We start from the raw sequence: 20,128 nt of genomic DNA, 5'->3' as shown, positions 1-20,128 counted from the left end.
TACCTTCACACACATCAACCTGTCTGACTCTCTTTTCACCTCTACCACATTTCTTACATATTCTTCCTTTAGGATCACCCCTACTCCATTTCTCTTCCCATCTGAACCATGATAAAACAGCTGCCCTTCCACCTGGTCTCCTGCACACACAAAATATCTACTCTTCTTCTCTCCATCGCATCAGCTATTTCTGTACTTTTCCCTGTCATTGTACCTACATTCCAAACTTCAGACCAACACTTCTATTCTTCCTCTTTTCTCTTTTTCTCCTAACCAAACGCCCTCCTCTTCTTCTCTGTCTTTGATCAACAGTAGCCCAATTTCCATCAGTGCCCTGTTGGTCAATGGCACTGTTGGCGGTCGTTGTTAACCCGGGCCTCGACGGATCCGGTATGGAAATTGTTTTATTGATCTGCATATTTAATTTAGCTAAAGGTTTTACGCCGGATGCCCTTCCTGACGCAACCCTCACCATTTATCCGGGCTTGGGACCGGCACTATAAACACGGCTTTGTGAACCCTAGTGGCTGGCTTACCGTGTGATATTAATTAAATATATAAAATAACATCATTTAGGCCACCTACAATACTTTACATTATAATTTTTATACTAAAGTAAAATTGTTTGTAGAGGCACATAATCTTAGGGGATGTTTTGGAGGTTAGTAAGTGTTTGTTTGAACGTTTCCCATCTGTTTGCGTTATAGATCAACTCAGTGATGGCAGACTTTGATCTCAGTCTGTTTTGGTCCAAAGGGTCAGAAGTTGACTACAAGCTCCTGCTTCAGAACCTAGTAGGCTGGAAAAAGAAGGTATGATATTTTTGTTGTTTCTTTTTGTTTGTTTTGTTTTTTGTTTAGTTTGTTTGTTTGTTTTTTTATAAATAAACCTCAACTAATTTGTTAACTAGACAACCTCTCTTGTCAGCGGATCAAGGAGGTCAGTGGACTGATGATAATGAAAACATATGTCTGTGGTGAGGATATTAGTAGTCAGCAATGAACCGTGATAATGTTTCTGAATTGTGCTGCACCAACACTTCTACCATTCTGTGGTGAATGTCTTGCAGTTGAGCTGTGTCAGTTGTTCTAGCTGTAAAACTAGGCTTATCACTTTTAGCTCACACAGTGACCTGATTAGAAACATAGAAAATAATACTGAATAAACCTGGCTGTTATGCCTTTTTTTTGTCTATAAATGGCAGTGTTAACATTGAGCTGTGGTGTTGCAGTGTAGTTGACCACTACCTGTATGTGGGATGTGGGTTAATATGTAACGGAATATCAGGACACAGTCAGGATGACTGGACAACATTTGGAAAGGTCCTCGTATCTGAACACCTCACACATCTGTCTCTCCTCTGTCAGGACCTCAGAGCTGGAGCATGAGCCTCTGTGTGACTCTTTCTACAGGGAAGCAGATGCCCCTGCTTGGTCTTGGTACATGGAAGAGTGCTACAGGACAGGTGATGCTGTTCACTTGTCTGATAGTAATAATTATTTATCAAGTATAAAACATCTGTGTCTCTCTTTTCCTCAGGTGAAGCAGGCAGTGCTGGCAGCCTTAGACTGTGGCTACAGACACATCGACTGTGCTGCTGCATACAGTAATGAAGAGGAGGTGGGACAAGCTCTGGCTCTGAGGGTCGGTCCTGGTAAGGTGAGACAGTCTGACCCGTACTCTGACCCAGCTCTGGTCTACCTAAGGTTTCTGGCTTGATTCCTCAAGGTAGCAGCTTTAAATGAAGCAGAGGCATTTCTAGAAAGTGGTGGCTAAAATATATGATCCATAAGTGATTCAAAATAGAATCAAAACACATTATAAAAACATGTCTAATTTCTTAAATTGTCAGAAAGCATTAAAAGTTTTTTTTTAAATGAAGGCAGCTATGATACACATAATACTTCATCTTTACTACTGCATATAATCTCAGTATCACTATCTCTACTACCTCAATTTCAGACCCTTTGTTTTTATCTAAAATGACAAAAAAAACACAAAAACTTCAATACATTTAAGTGTGTTTTTTTTTTCTTTTTTCAATATCTATTACTTTCTACCTCAGAATCTGCCACGTGAGGAGGTATTTGTAACTTCCAAACTGTGGAACACCAAACATGACCCACAGGATGTTGAAGAAGCATGTAGGACCAGTCTAGCCCACCTGGGTCTCTCCTACCTGGACCTCTACCTCATGCACTGGCCAATGGCATTTCAGTGAGACTGCTTTACACTCATTGAACTGACCCTGTCTCCCTCTGGTGTCCTGCTTTTGCTCCATGAAGTAGAGCTTGTAGAAATTTCAAATGTGTTTTATATATATATATNNTTTGATGACTCAGGTCTGGTGAAGAGCTGATGCCTCGACGAGAGGATGGAAGCATTTGTTACTCAGACACTCACTACAGAGACACATGGAAGGCCATGGAGTGTTTACTGGATAAAGGTCTAGTCAGAGCCATAGGCCTGTCTAACTTCAACGCCAGACAGACTGATGAAATCATCAGCGTGGCCAGACACAAACCTGTGGTCAACCAGGTACCATGTGTAACACTAGCTGACCAAAGTGTTTTATAGTGTTTTATAAATAAAATGATCTTTTATCCTCTCACCACAGGTGGAGTGTCATCCCTACATGATTCAAGCAGACCTGCTCTCTCACTGCCGGTCAGTGCAACTGAATAATCCAAATTATGGAATTATCCATTTGGAAAAATCTCAAGAAAAATATACAAAAGTAACACTCGAAATTCTGCTTCATGGAGTTGAATTGTAGTTATTACTGTTCATCTTGGTAGCGGCTTGTAGAATGCGTCAAGAGTCGCAACTTTCAAAACTTCAGTAAAGCATCAACAATATTAATTAGTCTAGAGCAGGGGTGTCAAACTCAAATTCACAGTAGGCCAAATTTAAAAACTGACAGGAGGTCTTGGGCCGAACTTAAGATTTATTGAAAAATTTAAAGTAGTTGTTCATGTTTTTACTTGTCTCCAGATCTGTAATGTAGGAATGTTTTCATATGGAAACAAACTTTAGTTTTGTGTAAACATTGGATCATTGAATTAATATTATAAACACATGAGAAGTTAAATTTAAATTTAATAAATTAAATTAAACACATATCAGTCGTATTAGTTTCTTATTATGTTTTTTTATCTGTAGCCTTTCCAGTTCCTTTTTAATGTTAATCTTTTTTCACAGGCCAACAAAAAAAACAAAACAAAATGTATGTGATATAACATAGCAAACATTGCTAATACTAAATACAAAGCCTGTCTGTATATAGGGGCTATATACTGGTGGACCAACTCTAGTACACATTTGATATGATCTCATGGGCAAATATAATTACACTGTGGCCCAGATTTGGCCCCCGGGCCTGAGTTTGACATGTGTGGTCTAGAGTTTATTTGAATAAATTTAGCAAGTGTCTCAGTCTGCTTGAAAGCCATAAACTGACTTTGTTTGGCTGTGAGGTTGTTGTTCCTCCTATATCAGTCACAAAGAAAACACCTCTGTCGCAGGTCAGTAGGAGTGTGTGTGACAGCCTACAGTCCTCTGGGCAGTGGAGACAGACCGTGGGCATCTACTGATGAACCCAGTCTACTGCAGGATCCTCAGCTGAAGACCATCGCCCTGAGATACCACAAGACCCCAGCTCAGGTCATACTGAGGTTCGGTTTCACCATCACTACACACTGTCACCTTTTACAGTTTCTGTAACAACTGCAGACTCATTATCATGGTTGTTTGTTGTCTGCAGGTGGAATGTTCAGAGGGGTGTGGTGTGTATCCCTAAGAGTGTGACACCCTCTAGAATCCAGCAGAACATACAGGTGTTTGACTTCTCACTCTCAGAGGATGACATAAAGCTGATCGATTCCTTCAACCGCAACACTCGATTCATCGTCCCTTCTGTGGAAGTGAGTCTGTGATCTGACATGTGGCATCTTGCAGCAACCCAATCCATATTATAACATATTACATCACGATACAAAACACAAAATATTTGTCTGATTGTGTTTGTTCAACAGAGAGACGGTAAGAGGGTGTGGAGAGACGCAGGACATCCTCATTTCCCCTTCTGTGATCCTTACTGAGGCCATGCTAGACTCTCTCTTAAAAAAAAAAACAAAACAAAAAACCTAGTAAAAGGTAATTATCCGGCAGCTCAAATGCCACAGAATTACCACCCCAAAAAAAAGGCAAAACCACTATCCTGTTAGAGATAGTTATTTCCCATAATTAAAATACAACTTAATACTGAAATACTATATTAATTTCACCATGGAAAATGAGTTACGAGGAACTTTGACTGGTTGATAAAACTATTCAATGTCCTTCACAAGAAAATAGAATATCTTAAAAGTGTTTTGGGAGGCAGGGATTTTAACCCAGGGGTCTTATGTAGAAAGAAACATGGCGTCCAGAAACTGGTGTATGCACAAAACAAATCAGCTTGTTTTTATGGACCTTATAGACATATTTTACTATAAAAAAGATCAAAACATGTAATTAAATGTTAAGCAAAGCAATGAGTTCATGTCTGTTTAATTTTAATTGTTTTTTTAAGGTACAACAGCTGATTTTTAGAGATCATTTTTTTAAATTTCAAAAGCATGAAACCACAATGGTAATATATTATTATTTTCTTTAATGTGAATTAAAGAAAAAAAATATTTTCACATAAATACTATGGTATTAATGTGAATACCATAGTATTTTAAAAGTCCATTGTCTCCTTCTCCGAGTATCACATCTGACTTTTCTTTAGAATTATCTCCAAATCAGGGCAGTGTTGGTACTCTGGTTCCTGTGGCTCTACCCAGGTGGATTGTGGGAGTTTACTTAGGTTGCCAAGAGGAAAGGTAATGGTTGCTGTGTCACCGAAAACATCAATAAAACGTGTTGGACAAGGCAGTTGTTTCTCTTCGCAAACATCCAAAGCCTGGTTCATGTAGCTGTAGTCACGCTGAAATTCTCTGTCAATCGACCTGTTTGTAGAAAAGTTGACCAAAAGTTAGTGTAATAATTTCTTAAAATTTTCCAAACTTGACAATCATCTCCCTCATAATTGTCTTTAACAAACCTGTCCTTCATCCCAGTAAAGCCATTTCCGATAATCATGATCAGAGAAAGACATTTTGTGCTCCAGTTCTTCCATAAAATGTTGTTGTACAGGGCTTTCCCACAATGCATCAGATAGAAGATTGTGGGCTTTGTTGCCAAACGTTTTCCTTCCTTCAAAATAAAGTAATTAAAGTTAAATGCCAAATGACAATATGAACCATTGCTCCTAATCTTAAATACATGTGATGATTTCTTATTTAATTTAATTCAATAATTTTATTTATTTTTTTGTCAAACAACAAACCTCATCAACTCTCAGTTTGTTCTAAAGATTGTTCTTTATTATTAGCTGTGAGCTAGCAGCAACTGTCGTGAAAATATGATAAAATTGTGGCTTATGTCTGCCCTTCTTACTCTATATCTTTATATACTATGCATTCACTGACCTCATTTTCTGAGAGCACATTCAGACCCAGCTTCTTTAAAACCATCTTCTCTCCATTAGAAAATATTGGATCAAAAACCAAACAGTTCTTCAATGGAATCTTGACCAAAAAAACAGTTCATGATAAATATTGGCAAGTGTTAGCAATGGTTATGTTTATACTTAATAAACCCATCTGACCTGCCGTGCATCCAGAAGCAGCAGCAACATAGCAAGCTGAAAACGAGCAGAGGGACAAGAGGAGAAGGAGCCTAGACCGTAACACACACACTCCAGCTGCTGACATGGTCTCCCTTCTTGGCACCGCTCTGGCTCCTCAAATGAATGATCTGTGCGCTCACCCTCAAAAAATCCTGAAAAGGAACTTGCCACCAGGATCTGCTCTGCAAAAAAATAAACAACCAAGGGAAGGGTTAATTTATTTATTTTATATCATTTATATATTAATCTATATTTATAAATAAGTATATATTTGGTTAAGGCATTGTTGATGGGATCAGACACAAGGCGCTTTTTGTATATGATTATACCAAACCTTTTGTTATAGTGTAACTGTTAAATTTTACATCTGCCTAGTTTGCAAATGTTGAATTCAAACTAAAACCAACAAAAGAAAAACAACAGGCCCAAACCTTAAACAGATATAAAGCACAGTAAAGTATCAAGAATATACAAATATAATTTAAAAAAAACATACACACACACACACACATATACACACATATAAAGGCAAAGCTGCATCACAATTATAAAGTACATAAAACAATTAAAATTATATGTCACAGAAAAACAGCAAAGACATTAAAATAATTGTGTTCAATAAATGTATTGAAACTGCAAACAAGGAAAAATGAGGACGAACTTAAAGATAAATGTGACTACGCAAAACATTAATGCAAAACTACGCAGGAAAACAACAAAAGCAATTAAAATCGCTAAAAATAAAAGAGGAAATAAAAGTGTCCAAAACTAAAGCAAACTGTAATTTGGACGTGCTTAACAGTTTCCACACTCACCTTTCCATTTCTGCCAAAACTCTTCACAGCCTAGCTCAGACCTGGAGTAATACAAGAAAAAAAACTTATATGCATTTATGTAATGTGCTCAGTATTAAGTGCAATCATTTAATTTCAAGTAGGTTAATTGGTTTACATACGTTGTGTCTTTAATTCTTTTGACAGTTTTCTCAATGTCCAAGTCCTCCTCCTGACAACGTGCAGATGGTGGAGACCTTTTACGCGTCTTTGATTTTCGTGCTGCGTCTTTTCGCCGCCCGGCTAACTGCCACTCTTTTCCAAAGTCGGTCATTTTATATTCTAATAAGGCCTACAAAGTGTGACATGTTTATTACTCCTTTTTTTAGTGGTAATAATTTGGTTAAGGACATGGGAACAGTATTTAGTGCAACACATTTCTTTTTACTTCCGGTGCGGTTTTATTTTTGAACTATATTTTTGTCCTTAATTGACTCCTTAAATGTATGGATATTCTAAATGTTAAAACAATTTGAATATTTTCCATACATTTAGCATATAATCAAGTAAATTAAATATTTTGTCTTACATGTGGAAGGAACGTCACTTGTGAACCCCGGAAGTTTTAACGTAACGTAACGTAATGTGTAGGCTAGTGCACGTTCAAGCTAACAGCCGATTCGATGGTTAGTTCTTAGTTTCTCCTGCCGAAGAGATTATATTCTACTGATATAAAAGTAAGGTGATGTGACGTTCTGAACATGTATTTTGTGGTTTTATTTCTGAAGTAGGAATGTTTTCAAGCATTTACATTGTCTAAAGGTAGCGGTGACATCGTAATGTAATCGTAATCGTTTTGTTTGGTGTATACGTATTGGTAAAATGCAACGAATATCTTCACAACATACGTTTTAATGTTTTTTTTGTTACAATTTAATTTATAATTATATTTTTTGAAGTAATATATGCGGTAAAGTTGCCACATACTGGTATTTATCTAATATCATCTAAAATACGTAGCATTGCTGATAGGCAAAGTAAATCGTATAGCAATTTGTCATTCACCTTTTATCTGCTAAATTGTCTCTTGTCAACATGTAGCTCATTTTTCATTTAAAAAGGTTGGTTTGTCTTTCAGAAATGTCCATGTCCCACCTTTATGGACGGAGAGGGATGGAGGAGGAAGAGGAAGGCGTCGAAATAGAGAGCTTTGAAGTGACAGACTGGGACCTGGCAAATGAGTTCAACCCAGACCGTCGGCACTACAGGCAGTCCAAGGAGCAGGCAACTTATGGCATCTGGGCCGACAGAGATTCAGATGAGGATGAAAGGCCAAGTTTTGGAGGCAAAAAGTAAGTCACCGGTTTTGGTATCTTTAATATTTTAAAACAACCCTAAAGCCAAATATACAGATCCTTTCCAAAAAATTAGAATATCGTGAAAAAGTTGTTTAATTTCCATAATTCCATTCAGAAAGTTAAACTTTCATATATTCATGGATTCATGGGCCACAATTTAATCAATTTCAGGTATTTATTTGTTTATTTTTTACATAATTTTGGCTTCCAGCTCATAAAACCCACAAAAACAGGATTTCAATAAATTAGAATACTGTGAAGAAATCATCAGGGCATGAATGTTTTAAACTGAGTGTCACACACCAATCATCTACTAAACTCAAAGCACCTGCACAGGTTTCCCCAGGTGTTATTTAATTGCTTTGGTTTGGTTCAATTGTCTCAGTTCGGTTCAATATGGGGAAGACTGCAGACATGACAACTGGCCAGGAGACCATCATTGACACCCTCCATAGGATGGGTAAGCCACAGAAGTTCCTAGCTAAGGAGGCTGGCTGTTCACAGAGTGCTGTGTCCAAGCATATCAATGGAAAGTCTAGTGGAAGGGAAAAATGTGGCAGGAGAAGATGCACTAGCAAAAGAGATGACCGTGGGCTTCAGCGGATTCTCAAACAGAGAAGATTCAAGAATCTGGCAGAGATCCAGAAAGAGTGGACTGAGGCAGGAGTCACAGCTTCAAAAACCACCACATTCAGACGAATCCGGGAGATGTTGGCCAGTGGTCCAAGGTCCTCTTTTCCGATGAAAGTAAAGTGTGCCTTTCATTTGGGAATCAAGGTCCAAGGGTTTGGAGGAAGACGGGTGAGGAACAGAACCCAAGCTGCTTGAGGTCCAGTGTGAAATATCCACAGTCAGTCATGATTTGGGGTGCAATGTCCAGTGCAGGTGTTGGTAAACTCTGCTTTCTTAAATCCAAGGTCACCGCAACAGTCTACCAGAATGTTTTGGAGGACTTCATGATTCCTTCTGCTGAGGATCTGTATGGAGATGCAGATTTCATCTTCCAGCAGGACCTGGCCCCTGCTCATACTGCCAGAAGCACCAAAACCTGGTTTGATGCTCATGCCATCACAGTGCTTGACTGGCCAGCCAACTCGCCGGACCTAAGCCCCATTGAGAATCTATGGGGTATTCACAAGAGGAAAATGAGGGGCACCAGACCCAACAACAAAGAAGAGCTGACAGCAAGCATCAAAGAAATGTGGGCTTCCATAACTCCTATGCAATGCCACAGCCTGATTGCCTCAATGCCACGTCGCATCAAGGCAGTGATTAAGGCAAAGGGATTCCCAACCAAGTATTGATGATTGATATATCATTTTGAAAGTACCATATTTTGATTGATTTCTTTTTTTCTTTATTTATTTTCTGCAAAAACAGTATTCTAATTCACAGTATTCTAATTTATTGAAATCCTGTTTTTGTGGGTTTTATGAGCTGGAAGCCAAAATTATGTAAAAAATAAACAAAAATACCTGAAATTGATTAAATTGTGGCCCATGAATCTATGAATATATGAAAGTTTAACTTTCTGAATGGAATTATGGAAATTAAACAACTTTTTCACGATATTCTAATTTTTTGGAAAGGATCTGTACTAGTGGCAAAACTGAATTTTAAAATGTGCATGAGCATAGATAGTTTTCTGATGGCGTTGCGCTACTACCCATAGTTCCGTAGTCCGCCATCTTGTGTGGCAAAAGAGCGTATAGATAGATATTAAATACATAAAAGAACACCGTTAATGGTAAATACTTGTGTTGCGTGGGCTTCTACCAACAATGGGACAATTTCTAATTTCATCCCAGATCCAAGCAAAAGGAATTACAAGGTCTGTTCTGAACACTTTATTTCGGGTAATTACATTATACTCTTTATTTAATTTATATAATTTTTGTTTTATTTAATTTAATTCATATGTTTAATGTCAATAAAATTAAAATATATCAAAATGTGCTTTGCATACATGACAAATGCACACACTGCAAACATAAATCCTCCATGTAAACTGTTATTCTAATGATATTCACAAGACATACATCGGTATATGTCACTGTGATTTTTACATTAACACACTGTATTATTTGGGGGTTAATAAATACCGTATTATATACATTGTCTGGCCAATTTTCAATGTCCGCCCGTTTCCACTCAGCTTTGTTGACTTCGTATGTGTCTTTTCCATCCGTTATTTTCAACTTGTCCAAGTATCTTGCCTTTGTAATTGTGTCCAGTTAATCTCTATACAACAATTTTGTCTGATCGACCTCCGGCGATTTAATATTCTTGTCTTTTGTTTTCATTATCGATTGTTTACGTCTATCTATTCGCGTCTTTTGCCGCACAACATGGCCAGCGGCGCGATGCATCATGGGTAATAACGATTATCAGAAAACCATCTATAAGGTTGCTGTCTGAATCAAAAACGCCCAGTGAATGCAGATGCAGGAAATACATATTACTTAAATATGTTTTTCCAGATCGAAAGACTACTCTGCTCCAGTCAGTTTTGTAAGTGCTGGTCTGCGTAAGACTGCAGAAGAGGAAAAACAGCAACAAAAAGGAGACCTAGATGATGATGCAGATGATGATGATGCTCCTCCGGCCCGTTCTCCTCAACGCAATGCACCCAAAAGGCTTCAAATGGTAAAAGGATAGTTTATTCTGCCATTTAAATAAAAAAAAATCTATATAAATTAACATGTTATTGTTGGCAGGGTGATTTCAACAGGAAGCAATCTCAGAGGTTTGCAGGTGGAATCCAGCCTGGAAAAGGCATTGGTAGCTGGGAGAAGCACACAAAGGGAATTGGACAGAAGCTTCTACAAAAAATGGGATATCAGCCTGGCAGAGGCTTAGGCAAAAATGCACAAGGTAATGGTGGACTAAGATTCTTAAAAACCTGCAGTTTTGTTTTCTATATTCTAATAAAATGATACATGAATCATTGTTGCTACAGGTATTGTAACACCAATTGAGGCAAAGGTTCGCAAAGGGAAGGGAGCAGTTGGTGCTTATGGCAGTGAACGAACCAAGCAGAGCCTTCAGGATTTCCCAGTAATAGACTCAGATGAGGAGGAAGAAAAGGTACAGTTTAGGTTTTATAACCTGTTTTCATGAGCAGGATCAAGCTATTGATTGAAATTAATTCTTCTGTTCAGTTGGTCTAAAACTTTTCGATCTTCTTATCAAATTCTTTTTAGGAATATCAGAAAGAGCTCGGCCAGTGGCGTAAGGATCCTGCAGGGACACAAGGGAAGAAGAAACCCAAGTACTCCTACAAAACTGTAGCTGAACTGAAGGCTAAAGGCAAACTAGTAGGACGCAGCACACAAGCAGCAACTGCTGGAGAGCTGGCACAAGTCAAGGTCTGTCTAGAATGCATTTTCTGCCCTTGAAGTCTGGGTATTATATTTCATTTTTCAAGGCAAACGTATGTAATTTATATTCATGTAAATGTAATAAGGGCAAACTAAATTGTGAACTTACTTACTAATTTTCTAAACTTTTTCAAGGTGATTGATATGACTGGAAGAGAGCAAAAGGTTTACTACAGTTACAGTCAAATGTCCAATAAGCACAGTGTTCCAGAAGAAGTTCCTCCGAGTGCTTCCAGTAGAGAGCAGAAAGGACCTGGCTTTGCTTTGCCAGAACTTGAACATAACCTGCAGCTGCTAATAGACCTTACAGAACATGACATACTACAGGTACTAAATGAATCAATAATCTGATGCTGTTTTAAATAATTGTTCATATTTTTGAATTATTAAACAAATCTCCCCTTTTCTGGCCATATTCCATTTTTGCAGTCTGCCAGGCGTTTGGAGCATGAAAAAGACATAGTTGTGTCTCTAAGCCACGAGTCAGAAGCACTGCAGAAAAGACTGGATGCCGAACAAGAAGCCATCCAAAGAATGGAGGCTGTACTGGCATTGGTAGATCGCTTTCCTTCAGATGACGTAGCACCTGGGGAAGGACCCACTCTGCAGGTACATTTACTTAAAATGCAAAAAGGAAAAGAAACATGATTTCCGTTTGGGTTAGTTTTAAGTCTTGAATAAGTCTTCAATATGAAAATGTGCATTTCTTTTTTATGTTTAGGAGTGTGCCCAGATCTTCGAGACCTTGCAAACAGACTTTTATGAAGAATACAAAATGATGGGATTGGCAGACTTAGCAGTAGCAGTTGTTCATCCATTGCTGAAACAGAAACTTTGTTCCTGGGACCCACTGAAGGTATTTTTATTTGATTTTATCTTTTGTTATTAATTTGTCTAAATGTCAAAAAACGGTCTAAAAGGTTTGTAAACAATTTCCAGGACAACTCTTATTTTCTGGAAGATGTTGGTCAGTGGAGAGCAATTCTTGAGTCTAGAGACCTGCACTCTAGTGCTCCAGACTCAAATATGGACCCTTACCACAGGTTATTTAAAGTATCAGCTTCAGATACAGCTGCCCTAATGCTTTAGAACAAATACATGTTTTAAACTTTTTTTTTCTTTTTTTTCAGGCTTTTGTGGGAAGTGTGGATCCCAGTGATACGGCCTTGTGTGTTAGGCTGGCAGCCTCGTATAGTTGGCCCGATGGTAGACTGCTTAGAAATGTGGGCTCCTCTGCTCCCTGTGTGGATCAGGGATCACCTGTTGGAGCAGCTGATCTTACCACGACTACAGCGAGAGGCAAGACATACAGAGCATCTCACCATGAAAACACATTCTTGTTCTTGTAAAATATTTGCTCTTTTTTTTACATATATAACTTTTCTCCAAATTTACAAGATTTGAATTTTTCCATTTTCTGTTAGGTGGAAACCTGGAACCCTTTGACAGACACAGTTCCCATCCACTCCTGGATCCACCCTTGGCTTCCTCTACTACAGTCCCGCTTGGAGCCTTTGTACCCGCCCATTAGAAGTAAACTGTCGAATGCTCTGCAGCGTTGGCATCCAAGTGATTCTTCAGCACGACTTATCCTGCAACCTTGGAAAGATGTTTTTACACCTGGCGCATGGGAAGCTTTTATGGTGAAAAACATCATTCCAAAGCTAGGTAAGTCTTAATATGTAACAGGCTAAAAAATACCACAGTAGAGAAAGTTTGCTTTCTTGTTAATATTTTTACCACTCATTTCTTGTATTTTTATTATTATTATTATTATTGTTTTGTTTTTTGTAGCTTTGTGTTTAGAGGAATTGGTTATCAATCCTCACCAGCAGCAGATGGAGCCATTTCACTGGGTCATGGACTGGGAGGGAATGCTGTCCCCTTCAAGCCTGGTTTCTCTGCTGGACAAAAATTTTTTCCCAAAATGGTTGCAGGTTAGTAACATTTACACATAGTCATACACGATTACTTACAGATTTTTATCAAGAAATAAATTGGATTATGTTTTTGCTATTGATTATAGGTGTTGTGCTCATGGTTAAGCAACAATCCTAACTATGAAGAAATCACTAAATGGTACCTGGGATGGAAGAGCATGTTCAGCGATGCTTTGTTGGCACAACCTGTCATAAAAGAGGAGTTCAATGAAGCTTTGGACATCATGAACCGTGCTGTTTCTACAGCCATGGGTCAGTATTTAACACATTTTAAAAAGATAAAATGTCATTCAGAAAAATGTTCATGCTCTTTATTAACCATAATAATTATGTGTCTACAGGTGGATATATGCAACCAGGTGCAAGGGAGAATATTGCATACCTCACGCAAACAGAGAGAAGGAAGGACTTCCAGTATGAAGCGATGCACGAACGCCGAGAGGCAGAGAGTGTGGCTCAGAGAGGAGTCAGTAGTTCTGGACCAACAAACTTTAAAGATCTTATCCAGACCAAAGCAGAGGAAAATAACATTGTCTTTATGCCATTAGTGGCCAAACGCCACGAAGGCAAACAGCTGTACACATTTGGACGCATTGTCATTTACATAGACAGAGGTGTTGTGTTTGTGCAAGGAGAGAAAACTTGGGTGCCCACATCTTTGCAGAGTCTGATAGATATGGCCAAATAGGGCTAAGCTGTTGAATGTGAAAGATAGACAGACATGATCTGCTTGTGATATTGATTAATACCTGTGTAAACAAGCATCATGTTTTCCAGTAACATCAACTCCGTAGAATAAAGAACTGTTACTTTTTTTCTTCTGATCATGTGTGTTCAATTTTTTTACAGAGGGAGAATAGGAAAAAAACAGAAGAGTGTGCTTCTGTGAAAGTAAAATGCAGGTTATTAGACCTAAGTTTGTGTGCACATTGCCAAAAAGGTGGTCCTTTGTTACCTTACGTGATTTGATTTTCTGTACTTGCTCAGACTAAAAGGGGTGACTGACTGATTTTAAGTCTCTGTCAGCAACAAAAAAAAAAAAAAAAAACTTTAATTGAAACACATGTGATATACTGTGTTTATGTTGTAGAGCACTGTACATTCTATGTCTGTTTGAAATTGTATGCAGCCCTTAGGTTGATACACATTTAAAGACATTGCTTAATCATTGTCTTTTCAAATTGTATTTGCTATTTTTTTGAATGTCAGAAAGTAATCAAATTATATGTTTGTAACACATTTTATATTGTTTCATTTCATTGGTAATTTATAGTATTAAGAAGCACATCGTTACATGAAAACTACTTTAACAATTATTCCAGATAAATAAATAAATTCAAGAATCCCAGTCTTACTGTATTTGTGAAGGTTTTTTTTTGGGGGGGGGGGGGTGAATTTGTTTTACTCCTGTAGGTGGCACTGTGGCAGATGTATTTTGGCACGCCTCAGCTTCCGTCCACGGTCGCGCTCTTTGGTTGGTCAAAGTGGCGAGTACATGTTGAAAAGCATTTGGTTACATTTTAGTTACGGCATCTACAAATTTGGTTCTTCGGGTAAGTGAATAAAATATGTTTGTCGACACATATAATATATAACTCTTTGTTCTGTGCGAAGAAAATATCTCTATGCTGAGTCGACATGTGCGTTATCTATTAGCATCGATAATAGCCTACGAGCTAATCAGTCTTAGCCCCGGTCTTAGCTATGGTTAGGACAATAGAGGAAAATATGTTCGTCATAAACCGAAGTTGTCTTGTTGTTTTTACGATTTAGACAGCAATGTCATCGGACGCCCTAAAGAAGCGAAAATCGAAGGTTCTTCGCAGTGAAGGAGGAACCCCGGAGGTGAAAAAAGGTCGCACTGAAGGAGAACAGCAGGTAACCACAACGCGTCTTTAAGCAACACATAGTGTCTCCCATCTACACATGCACTTGTGTAGGAAGGGGTAAATCAGATATTTATGCTCCATCAAATATCTTTGTAAATAATGGGAAACTCCCACTGCTACATACTTGCTATTTTTATTGTTATTATTTAAAATAGAATACAAACAAAGTCATAGACCATACATAGAACTACTGTAAACACCAGCAGAAAGAAAGCTAGTGCTCTTCACTTCAACTTTCAGGTTGAGAGAGTGCCAAACATTTACCTTTTGTGACTCCAGCTTTGGTTTTCCTCTAAGAAAAATAATTCAAATGTGTATGGACTTAATTTGTAAAATTGGTCTTAGGTGATAAACAAATGTAAGTTATAGTCTAAAAGTTTGGCATCCTGAAATTTGCGTCTTTAAGTTATAATATTTACTTTGCTGTGATATCTGTTCCCAGGAAGCCCGTGTGTATAATGAGGAGGTGGAGCTGGACATCAGTGACCCACAGCAGGACTACATACAATATAAGGAGTCATGTGAGAGTTTGGCCACTCTCATGAATGAGATCCAGGAGCTCAAGGCTAATGGGGCCAAGGAAGGGGTAAGAATCATACCATTTTGCCAATGTATACTAATTACACTCTGATTGCAGGCAAAGCAAACAAATAATTAATTTTAACTATAGATTCAAGTTTCTTTCTTCCTCACAGTGTGCTGAGGTTGAGGAAAAACGTATGCAAAGCTGCATTCATTTCATGAATCTGAAAAAGCTCAATCGTCTGGCTCATATGCGTCTGAAGAAAGGAAGAGACCAAACACACGAGGTAAGTCTCACGGAAATCATCATCATTAACATTGTTTACATTGCGTCACTGTATTTTAGTTGTTTGTGAAAAAAATCTGTATATTTATTGTTGTGCTGATGGAGAAAGAATTGTTGAGCATAGTGAGAGCATAGTGATGCTTTTGTCAGCAAAGAAATGTGTTACATTTTTTACACTTGCTTATGTTTTTGTTTATGTGCTGTCTCTGCAGATTTGAACTTTTTTATATCCTACTTTATGTGCATATATTGTTATGGTTTCTTGGTTTGTGAAAATTTTAACCACTGTTTTTCCCCAGGCAAAACAGAAGGTGGATGTGTTACACCTCCAGCTGCAGAACTTGCTTTATGAAGTTATGCATCTTCAGAAGGAGATTAGCAAGTGTCTCGAGTTTAAGTAAGAATTTTTTTTTTTTTTAGCTGCTAAAAATATTAAAGATTTCACAAGCCATTTTATCACAATCTATTATACTAAGCAAAATAAGTCAAAGATATATAAATATAAGATATTTGTACTTATTTTTTTGTTACTGCCCCAGGTCTAAACATGAGGAGATTGAGTTGGTTTCTGAGGATGAGTTTTACCGGGAGGCTCCTGAGGAAATTTCCAGACCTCACATTACAGAAAGTGATCCCCACCAGCTCACAATGGCTCGACTGGACTGGGAGCTTGAACAAAGAAAAAGGTGTGCATAGAGAATCCACAGGCGATCTACAGTTCTGTTACACAGAATAACATTTGGTAAATTTCCACACTTCATTGCAGGTTGGCAGTGGAATATAAAGAGTCTCTGGCCAGAAAGGAAAAGACCCAGAAAAGCATCGAGGAAAAGAAAGCGCATCTTATGAGTTTGCAGCCAGGATTAAATGCCATTATGCAGGTATAATAAATCTTGTGTTTGATTTTTGACAGGGGTTGGGCCACGTTCTCTGTGAAGATAAGGCGGCTGCCACCAAGCTAATGTTAAATGACTGTGATCTTTGTTCTATTGTAGGCCTCTCTCCCAGTGCAGCGGTGCTTGTCCATGCCTTTTGAACAGACACAGAAACAGAATGAGATTGCTCGCCATCTACCTCCACCTCTCTATGTTCTGTTTGTTCAAGCCAATGCCTATGGACAGGCCTGTGGTCAGTAGTCTTTAGACTGTTCTGTGTTTCGAGATACCTATAATTTATTTTCTCGTTCGAGTCTTAATTTTCACTTTTCTTCTTTAATTTTAGATAAAAATCTCACTGTGTCAATCAGTGGTGATGTGGATGAAGCCAAGGCCTTGTCCAAACCTCCAGAAGATTCCCAAGGTACACAGCCAAATACATTAATGATGAAGCAAATGGATTACTTTTTTCTTTTTTTGTGTGAATGCGTGAAGAGTGATCCCTAAGATACACAAGCCTAAAGTGTTGGTGACCTGTATATTTTAATATTTCATGTTTGTAAAAATACATTAACTATAGGATTTTTTTCTCAGATGATGAGAGTGATTCAGATGCAGAGGAAGAACAAGAGAAAACGGTAAGTCCCAAACACACATACTGTACATCACTCATGTCGGTGAGTGTAGCGGTTTCCTAATAGACTCTTTTCTGCACCAGTCAGACAAATTCTCCTTGAAGCCCTTGCTGTCACACTTTTGTGCTCTCAGGGAGCAGTGGTATTTGATTGCTTCCTGCATCTAAATGATTGTCGGTGTTGGATATTCAAGCAAAATTTTACAAGAATTGGTAGAGTGACTGCAACCTGATCCCTCTTTGGCCACCCACACTACATAGCATGCTATTTTTGTAACAGTTCACCCATAAAGATTTAAACCTTTTACTTACAATTATGTGTCTAGTTGGCTATAAAATGCCTGGTTAAAATACTGTAGTTGCACCATGGCTATCTTGTTTCTCCTGTTATCAGCTGAAAATTATGCAAACGGTTTACTAATTTATTTTCAGTGCCGTAGTGTCATGCACTTCATTTGGCTTCCTCTCATGCTGTCTTGTGTTTCCATTGCCTGTTACTGTCTGTGTCACAGAAGAGGAGGAGACCGACGGCAGGAGGCCAGTTGGATGACAAAAGACGAGAGATGCTGAAAAGGCATCCACTGTCACTGTGCTTAGAACTTAAGTGCAAAGGTAAACATTTCAAGAAAAAAGTGCTACACCTATGGTAAATCAGACATATTGGCTAGGCTCCGAGCTGAGACTGTATACTGTATTTGTAGTCATTTCTCAGATTTATTATAGAACGAAGCTTGTAACAGATTATTCCAAAGACTTGATACAGGCCATCATTTCAGCATCGGCCTTTGGTTCTGATGGGATGGGTCCAGACTGATCTGATCCATAAACATTCCAGAAACTATCACAAAACTGCTCTGCTTAACATTCTGTAAAAAGAGACAACACTACAATGTAAATGACAGTTGATTAGCCTGTTGCTGTTGTAGCGTGGAGTTTTATACAATATTTTCTCTAGAAAAGAAAAAACAACCAATGTGACATTTAGACACCAGAGTGCCAGCATGTCAGCTGATTTGTTATGATACTCGGATTTAATCTTTGCACAAACTTGCACTTTTTGAATGTTTGAATTAAGTAATCAAAAACGCTGTATCTAAGATTAGTTTTAAATAAATAGCAGATACAGCAGTATTAATACATTATCCATACAAAGTAAAATCAATACATTTATAATACTGCAGGTTGCATTATCAGTATTTTACATGAAAGATTGATATCCAGCTCCCCCTACAATTCTTGGGTTTTCTTTTTAATAAACCATGTTTTACGTTGGTTTTATTTAATAGCAAAATGTTCTCTAAGTGTAAGTTAACTTCAATGAACTATTTGTAAATGTAATCATTGCATTTATGGCACCATCTTTTAATACGTCAATAATGGTAATGCTACAAAAGTAGTGATGCAATAAATAAGGCTCAGAATCTTTGCCATAGAAAACATGTTTAACTCGGTCTAAAGACACCATTTGAGACTACATACTAATGTGACATATACGAAATCATATACCTGTGAATTTGATTGATATCTTACTCTGGATATTATTTATAAAGACATCATTAGCCACAGTTGAGTTGACATGTCTACCCCTTTATTTCCTGTGGTGGTGAGAACTGGAATGGTGACAGTTTACACAGAAACCTGCATTGCAGGAGTAATTCTACCAAAGAGGGGAGGAGGGTGTAGTGGGTGAGGGGAGAGGAGAAGAGAAGGGAGGGGTGCTTGCAGCATTGTGAGTCTGCACTACCTGCAAAAAGCTAGAAATCACATTTCTGTGTTTTGTCTGCTTCTATTTTCTGTGCCTCCTCTCTCTCCAGAAATGCTTCCAAACATAGCAGGCATTTCACTATAGCAAAAGACAAAAAAAACAACAGCTGCAGTAACACAGTCTTGCACAGACACAACAACAGAGTGTATCTGACTGCAGCGAGTGTGAGATATCTTTTTGTGTAGTTAGTATGTGTCCCATGCGTGCTGCCATCAGCTATTCTGACCTTGCCTTGCTCTCCGTGTCTGTCGCTGCAGTGCAAAGAAAATTTGACCGGGGCGGGGGTATTCAGTGATTTCTTTTTTTTTTCATAGAGGCTTGCTGAGGAACTGTTGAAATATTCAAATGAGTCACCATGTGACATGCTCCTTGTCTCCACAGATTGCAGTATTCTCCACCTTGTTTTCTACCATCTGATGAATCTGAATATCATGACTGTGAAGACCAAGGTCTCTGCCTTCGCTGAACTGAACACTATCCTCAGTGCAGAGTGAGAGTTTGATTATATGGACTCAAACAGTCATTCAATGTTCTGTGGGCTGATAATTAATAGTGTATTCACTGTTCTGCAGGGAACTGCTGAAATCAGACACTCTACTCAATTGTCTCTACACCGGCGACCATGGAAAGGAAACACCAAATCCAGCTAATCGCTACCAGTTTGACAAAGTTGGGTGAGTTAATTAGATGTAACATGTTTTTTTTTTTTTTTAATTTCATACCTAAACATGAACCTGCACATGTGTGTACGCAAACAAAAATGTCAGTGCAACAACTGTTACTGTGCAACAAAGCATCTATAGGTTTAATATTAATACATTTAATACTATGCAAAGGTAGAAAAGCTGTTGTGGCTGTCTGACTGCCAGACAGCTCACCTTCTGTTATGGTTAAATTTACTGTTAACATGTCAAGGTTCAGTGAATTATGGTAAATGCTGGGATTTCATTCTGTCATTGTCTTTTAGGATTCTTTCCTTTGGGGATTATG

At 38.2% G+C, this 20,128-nt stretch overlaps 4 protein-coding genes across 7 annotated transcripts in view; 3 read left to right on the top strand and 1 right to left on the bottom strand.

Annotated features, from left to right (window-relative positions):
- The first annotated feature begins 687 nt into the window (after positions 1 to 687).
- akr1a1a (aldo-keto reductase family 1, member A1a (aldehyde reductase)) lies at positions 688 to 4,289 on the top strand. The gene is made up of 9 exons (XM_008336714.3): positions 688 to 812; positions 1,368 to 1,465; positions 1,540 to 1,659; positions 2,066 to 2,217; positions 2,343 to 2,538; positions 2,618 to 2,667; positions 3,525 to 3,674; positions 3,764 to 3,923; positions 4,035 to 4,289. Exons 2-9 carry the CDS (start codon positions 1,385 to 1,387, stop codon positions 4,098 to 4,100), a joined length of 975 nt encoding a protein of 324 aa, XP_008334936.1. The 5' UTR covers positions 688 to 812; positions 1,368 to 1,384; the 3' UTR covers positions 4,101 to 4,289.
- Positions 4,290 to 4,637: 348 nt separating this feature from the next.
- On the bottom strand, positions 4,638 to 7,684 carry srrd (SRR1 domain containing). Of its 2 annotated transcripts, none has more exons than XM_008336719.3 (7): positions 7,555 to 7,684; positions 6,672 to 6,841; positions 6,532 to 6,572; positions 5,696 to 5,898; positions 5,517 to 5,615; positions 5,090 to 5,241; positions 4,638 to 4,994 (listed from the first exon to the last, which is right to left on the bottom strand). In XM_008336719.3, exons 2-7 carry the CDS (start codon positions 6,821 to 6,823, stop codon positions 4,754 to 4,756), a joined length of 888 nt encoding a protein of 295 aa, XP_008334941.1. In that variant the 5' UTR covers positions 6,824 to 6,841; positions 7,555 to 7,684; the 3' UTR covers positions 4,638 to 4,753. The 2 variants fall into 2 exon arrangements, with proteins under 2 accessions (XP_008334941.1, XP_024909263.1); XM_025053495.1 differs by lacking the exon at positions 7,555 to 7,684 and adding an exon at positions 7,079 to 7,131.
- Positions 7,091 to 14,488, top strand: tfip11 (tuftelin interacting protein 11). 3 transcript variants are annotated; one of them, XM_008336717.3, is made up of 15 exons: positions 7,091 to 7,226; positions 7,628 to 7,841; positions 10,328 to 10,493; positions 10,565 to 10,721; positions 10,807 to 10,934; positions 11,051 to 11,215; positions 11,363 to 11,554; positions 11,657 to 11,836; positions 11,949 to 12,083; positions 12,167 to 12,270; positions 12,358 to 12,526; positions 12,652 to 12,895; positions 13,022 to 13,164; positions 13,254 to 13,419; positions 13,509 to 14,488. In XM_008336717.3, exons 2-15 carry the CDS (start codon positions 7,630 to 7,632, stop codon positions 13,853 to 13,855), a joined length of 2,508 nt encoding a protein of 835 aa, XP_008334939.1. In that variant the 5' UTR covers positions 7,091 to 7,226; positions 7,628 to 7,629; the 3' UTR covers positions 13,856 to 14,488. The 3 variants fall into 3 exon arrangements, with proteins under 3 accessions (XP_008334939.1, XP_016898444.1, XP_016898445.1); XM_017042955.2 differs by having other exon boundaries at positions 7,117 to 7,231; XM_017042956.2 differs by having other exon boundaries at positions 7,158 to 7,175.
- A 118-nt stretch (positions 14,489 to 14,606) lies between these two features.
- The window catches only part of thoc5 (THO complex 5), an 8,210-nt gene continuing 2,688 nt past the window's right edge, over positions 14,607 to 20,128 (top strand). Inside the window, 15 exon segments of the mRNA XM_017042966.2 lie at positions 14,607 to 14,720; positions 14,945 to 15,045; positions 15,499 to 15,642; positions 15,752 to 15,865; positions 16,164 to 16,261; positions 16,404 to 16,550; positions 16,631 to 16,745; positions 16,860 to 16,992; positions 17,086 to 17,163; positions 17,334 to 17,377; positions 17,886 to 17,985; positions 19,520 to 19,628; positions 19,711 to 19,812; positions 20,106 to 20,125; position 20,128. The exon segment at position 20,128 is cut by the window's right edge and continues 73 nt beyond it. Coding sequence (XP_016898455.1) covers positions 14,663 to 14,720; positions 14,945 to 15,045; positions 15,499 to 15,642; positions 15,752 to 15,865; positions 16,164 to 16,261; positions 16,404 to 16,550; positions 16,631 to 16,745; positions 16,860 to 16,992; positions 17,086 to 17,163; positions 17,334 to 17,377; positions 17,886 to 17,985; positions 19,520 to 19,628; positions 19,711 to 19,812; positions 20,106 to 20,125; position 20,128 — 1,364 coding nt within the window. The 5' untranslated portion in view covers positions 14,607 to 14,662.

Source organism: Cynoglossus semilaevis, chromosome Z, assembly GCF_000523025.1.
Source record: "Cynoglossus semilaevis isolate Cse_v1.0 chromosome Z, Cse_v1.0, whole genome shotgun sequence".
In the NCBI taxonomy this organism is placed as follows: Eukaryota; Metazoa; Chordata; class Actinopteri; order Pleuronectiformes; family Cynoglossidae; genus Cynoglossus; species Cynoglossus semilaevis.
This window is presented reverse-complemented; position numbering and strand designations above follow the sequence as displayed.

Coding starts and splice junctions, on each gene's coding strand:
- akr1a1a (XM_008336714.3), top strand. CDS start 1,385: ATGAGCCTCTGTGTGACTCTTTCTACAGGGAAGCAGATGCCCCTGCTT. Junction 2,218..2,342: donor CACTGGCCAATGGCATTTCA/GTGAGACTGCTT, acceptor TTGATGACTCAG/GTCTGGTGAAGAGCTGATGC. Junction 3,675..3,763: donor CCAGCTCAGGTCATACTGAG/GTTCGGTTTCAC, acceptor TGTTGTCTGCAG/GTGGAATGTTCAGAGGGGTG.
- srrd (XM_008336719.3), bottom strand. CDS start 6,823: ATGACCGACTTTGGAAAAGAGTGGCAGTTAGCCGGGCGGCGAAAAGAC. Junction 6,573..6,671: donor AAAAGAATTAAAGACACAAC/GTATGTAAACCA, acceptor GTATTACTCCAG/GTCTGAGCTAGGCTGTGAAG. Junction 5,242..5,516: donor ATGTGCTCTCAGAAAATGAG/GTCAGTGAATGC, acceptor TTTATTTTGAAG/GAAGGAAAACGTTTGGCAAC.
- tfip11 (XM_008336717.3), top strand. CDS start 7,630: ATGTCCATGTCCCACCTTTATGGACGGAGAGGGATGGAGGAGGAAGAG. Junction 11,216..11,362: donor GAGAGCTGGCACAAGTCAAG/GTCTGTCTAGAA, acceptor AACTTTTTCAAG/GTGATTGATATGACTGGAAG. Junction 13,420..13,508: donor TGCTGTTTCTACAGCCATGG/GTCAGTATTTAA, acceptor ATGTGTCTACAG/GTGGATATATGCAACCAGGT.